General features: G+C 44.7%; 1 protein-coding gene across 1 annotated transcript; it reads left to right on the top strand.

Moving 5' to 3' along the window:
- Positions 1-269: 269 nt before the first annotated feature.
- LOC149144830 (uncharacterized) lies at positions 270-4109 on the top strand. The gene has a single exon (XM_089452281.1). The coding sequence runs from the start codon at positions 270-272 to the stop codon at positions 4107-4109; it is 3840 nt and encodes a 1279-aa protein (XP_089308407.1).
- Positions 4110-4409: the final 300 nt, after the last annotated feature.

Raw genomic sequence — 4409 nt, 5'->3', positions numbered from 1 at the left:
GCGGCTGCGCCAGTGAAGCAAGAGGAGCCTCGGGTGGCATCCTAACAATGTGGGACAACAGCAAATGGAGCTGCAACTTCACCAAAATCCATCAGAACTGGATTAGTGTAAAACTAGAAAGCAAGGAAAATGGAACAATAGTTAAAATATACAATGTATATTCACCAAACCACTACAGGGAAAAAGAAGTATGTTGGAACACACTGGAGACAAATATAGAAGAAGACCAAGACAGCAATCTCATTCTAGCAGGGGATCTAAACCTGGTCATGCATACCAATGAGAAAAGAGGAGGAAACTTCAGCTCAGACCCATTCAGAAACCGGCTTGAGCATATTATGCAAGAGAAAGATCTGGTAGATATAAAACCCAAGAACCGAAGGTACACCTGGAGCAATAGGCGTCTAGGAGCAGGCAATATTATGGAAAGGCTTGACCGTTTCCTTATCAACATCACATTCCTATCCGCCTTCTCTACCGGTCAGTCAGACATCCTCAACATCTCCGCCTCGGACCATTATCCAATCACGCTTACCTTGCACAGCCATAGCCAGCTTGGACCCCTTCCTTTTAAATATTCTCCCCTTTGGAATCGAATCTCTGCAGCTAGAGATGCGGTGTGGCAGGCTTGGACCCAGCATGTGGAAGGCTCCCCGACATATATCTGGGAAACAAAGCTGAAGCAAACTAGGCAGGCTCTTAAATCATGGGCAAAGACCAACTACCAGGAACCCGAGCTGATTAAAAAGGAAATCAAAAAAAACCTTGAGGTAGTACAGCAAAATATTGAAGATGTTGGACTCTCCCAGCAAACAAAAGAAGATGAGATAAGACTGTATACCCAGCTGAGGCAAACAGCTAGAGATGAGGAGATCAAATGGAGGCTAAAGTCAAGACAGCTATGGCTGCGCGAAGGAGATAAAAATACCTCTTATTTTCATAAGCAAGCTACAGTCAGAAAGGCAAGGAACACCGTGAGCACAATTAAAGACAGTGAAGGGAACAGCTACGAGACCCAGGACTCCATAAAAGAAGCAGCAACCACTCACTTCAAAAATCTTCTAACAGAGGACAAAAGTGAAGAGGACTACTCAAGTTTACTTCAATACATGACTAGAGAAGTCACCCAAGGAATGAACAGCAAGCTCACGCAAGAAGTAGAAGAGGAAGAGGTTCAAAAGGCAATCTGGAGTCTCCACCCGGACAAAGCTCCAGGTCCTGATGGGTTTCCAATCAGTTTTTACAGAGAATTCTGGCAGCTGATCAAAAAAGACCTCCTAAAGATGATTCGCTGGGTCCTTCGGAAAGGCAAATTGGGGGGTTACACCAACTCAACCTATCTAGCTCTAATCCCAAAAGAGAACAGGCCCTCTACCTTCTCTAGATTTCGGCCCATATCCCTATGCAATTCTGCATACAAAATAATTACAAAAATTTTGTCGTCAAGGCTCAAGCCTCATCTCTCCTCATTAATCTCAGAAAACCAAGGAGGCTTCCTGCCCAATAGACACATCTCTGATTCCATCCTACTCGTGCAAGAGGCCATTCATTCTAGTATAAGCCGAAAGGAGAAAGGCTTTGTTCTAAAACTAGATCTTGCCAATGCCTTTGATAGGGTCAGACACTCCTTTCTGTATGCTGTATTACACAAAATGGGATTCAATACTTCCTTCATTAACATGATTAAAGCATGCATTTCGAACCCTTGGATCTCCCCTTTGGTTAATGGAAGACCTTGTGCTGCCTTTCAATCCTCCCGAGGCCTCAGACAAGGCTGCCCCTTGTCCCCTTACTTATTTATTCTCATGGCTGAATCCCTTAGCAAAGCCTTGGATTACAACCGAAGAATTGGCCTAATCACTGGCATCCAATTCGAGCAGGGTACAAAGAATATCAACCACTCCCAATTTGCAGACGATACCCTCTTGATGGGAGGAGCATCGATCACCATTGCAAGGCGTTTCAAAAAGATTCTGGACCAATTCATGGACTATTCTGGAGGGAAAGTTAACCAAGTTAAAAGCTGCATCTATGGATGGAATGCAACAATCCACACCATTCACAGCATTGCAAACACTCTAGGAGTCTCATACAAGCTAGACTGGAGCCACTTCACTTATCTAGGGATGCCGGTGAGTATGGGACCTCTGAAGACCGACACTTGGAATGAAATCCTTGATAAAATAAAAAGGAAAATTCATCAATGGGGATCTATGTGGCTGAACCCTGCAGGACGCCTTGTACTCCTAAAATCAGGTCTGACCTCTCTGCCCATATACCGCTTCTCTTTGATCCAAGCTCCAATGACCTTCCATCATAAAATGGAAAAAGCTCTTAGACACTTTCTCTGGCAAGGAGGAAAAACGGAGAAAAAAAAGTTTAACTTGGTTAGCTGGAAGAATGTCATCCAGCCCCATGAGAAAGGAGGACTTGGAATAAGATCTCCAAAACTGCTGAACTTAGCTCTCGGGGCTAAAATTGTTTGGAGGCTAATTTCAGGGGACACAGCATGGTGGAAATCAGTTCTAGAGGCCAAGTATCTGAACAGCACTAGGCATCAACTGTTGGACACCAATATCCCCAACAGAGACAGCACCAACATCTGGAAATTATGCAAGAAAATCATTCCCTTTATGGCCCATCACACTTCAAAAGTCCCAGGAGGAGGGAGCAGCATTAGTATCTCCAATGACAGAATATTAGGTCAGCGTCCTATAGGATCCAACATAGAGGCAATTCCAGCTATAAGTTGGCTTAATAACAGAGGAATCTGGTGCTTAGCTCAAATAACGCATTGGGGAAATCACTCTCAAGCTTGGACAGGATGGACACTACCGGATTATCCTAGAGATCTAGAAACAAGCGTCCTAGCCCTAAAGAACCTTCTGCACAGTAAAGCTCCGATTCAAAGAGGCAAAAAAGACAGCTATCGCTGGGACCCTACGGGAACCCTTTACACAGCCAAAGCAGGGTATCAACAATTGTGTGAAAGCGCCTTTCCACAGGCCATATGGAGTCAATGGAAATTGGTTTGGAGAGCGGAAGCCCCTCCAAAAGTCAAATTCTTCTTCTGGCTCCTCCTGAAAGGGAAGATCCTAACAGCAGAAAACTTAAAAAAAAGGGGCATTTTGGGACCTTCCAGGTGCCCAAACTGTTGCCAAGCAGAAGAAACAATGCAACACTTGTTCATAGATTGCCAAATAGCAGAAAAATGTTGGAAAGACATGGCCTCAATAGGGGGAGGCACATGGGAACCAAAGGCATCCATAGTAGAAACTGTCTACAATTGGAAGAAAAATTGTCCATGGAAAGGCAAGAAGAACAAATTAACACAAAGGATATGGAACACAATACCTTTAACTCTTGTTTGGAGTATCTGGTTGGCTAGAAACAAAAAGGTTTTTCAAGATAAAGGATACAACATCAGAGTCATATGCCACAAAGCCAAGAGCTTAGCGGTGGAAGCAATTACAACCCGCACTCAAGGCAAGATTGAGGCCACCAATTGCAGCGTTGAAGAAAGAAATTTGATCAATTACGGGCATGGAAGCATTATCAGCGCTCAGGCACCAAGAAAAGAGAATCTGCAACCGAAGGAGCCAAGTAATGTTTGGAAATTGAGGCTCAAGGAAGAAGAATTTGCTCTCTGGCTGAGCAACTGCAACAGGTTCTACATGTTTTTCGATGGAGCCTCAAAATCAAATCCTGGCCTAGCAGGTGCAGGGGGTCTCATCTGCAATGCTAATGGCGAGTCTATTCTTCATTTTGAATGGGGGCTGGGTGAACTATCCAATAACAGGGCTGAGGGATTGGCTTTGTTCCAAGGCCTCACCCAATTGATCAAGCTGGGAATCAAGAAGGTAATTGTCTTTGGCGACTCCGCAATCATAATACGACTCATGGTGCAAAGGCAGAGCTCGCCAAACACCCTATTGCAGCAAATCAATAGCAGGAATCAGATTCTACATGACATGATGGAGGAGGCCCGTTATTATCATATCCTACGTGGTCTCAATAAAGATGCTGACAAATATGCCAACAAGGCTTGTGAACGCCCCAAAGGCAACCTCAGCTGCAACAATATCTCGTCCACCCAACCTTTGCCATGAGGACCACGCATCTAGTCAACGCATGGGGCACCGTAACCAATAGAATCCGCAACTGCAGGCAAATCAGCAGAGCAGAGGACAATACAGATAAGGTAGAAAGGAATTGCATCAGAAGCCCGATCAGGCAATCAGCTCAGAGCATAGGAACCAGGACTCACGCTGAAGGAAATCGCCCTTGCCATCAAATACAAGATCTTGATCAAGATATGCGACGGAAGGCGCAGAGGAGCAAGCGGAATTTGAAGAAGTTCGAGCTCAACAGCAAGAGTTGGAGGATCATTCTAGTGCAAAGCAGATTGA

Source organism: Pinus tabuliformis, chromosome X (assembly GCF_031772625.1).
Source record: "Pinus tabuliformis cultivar Carrire ecotype Pingquan chromosome X, CPIR1, whole genome shotgun sequence".
In the NCBI taxonomy this organism is placed as follows: Eukaryota; Viridiplantae; Streptophyta; class Pinopsida; order Pinales; family Pinaceae; genus Pinus; species Pinus tabuliformis.
The sequence above is the reverse complement of the archived record's forward strand: the minus strand, read 5'-3'. Positions and strand labels throughout refer to the sequence as shown.

Coding starts and splice junctions, on each gene's coding strand:
- LOC149144830 (XM_089452281.1), top strand. CDS start 270: ATGCATACCAATGAGAAAAGAGGAGGAAACTTCAGCTCAGACCCATTC.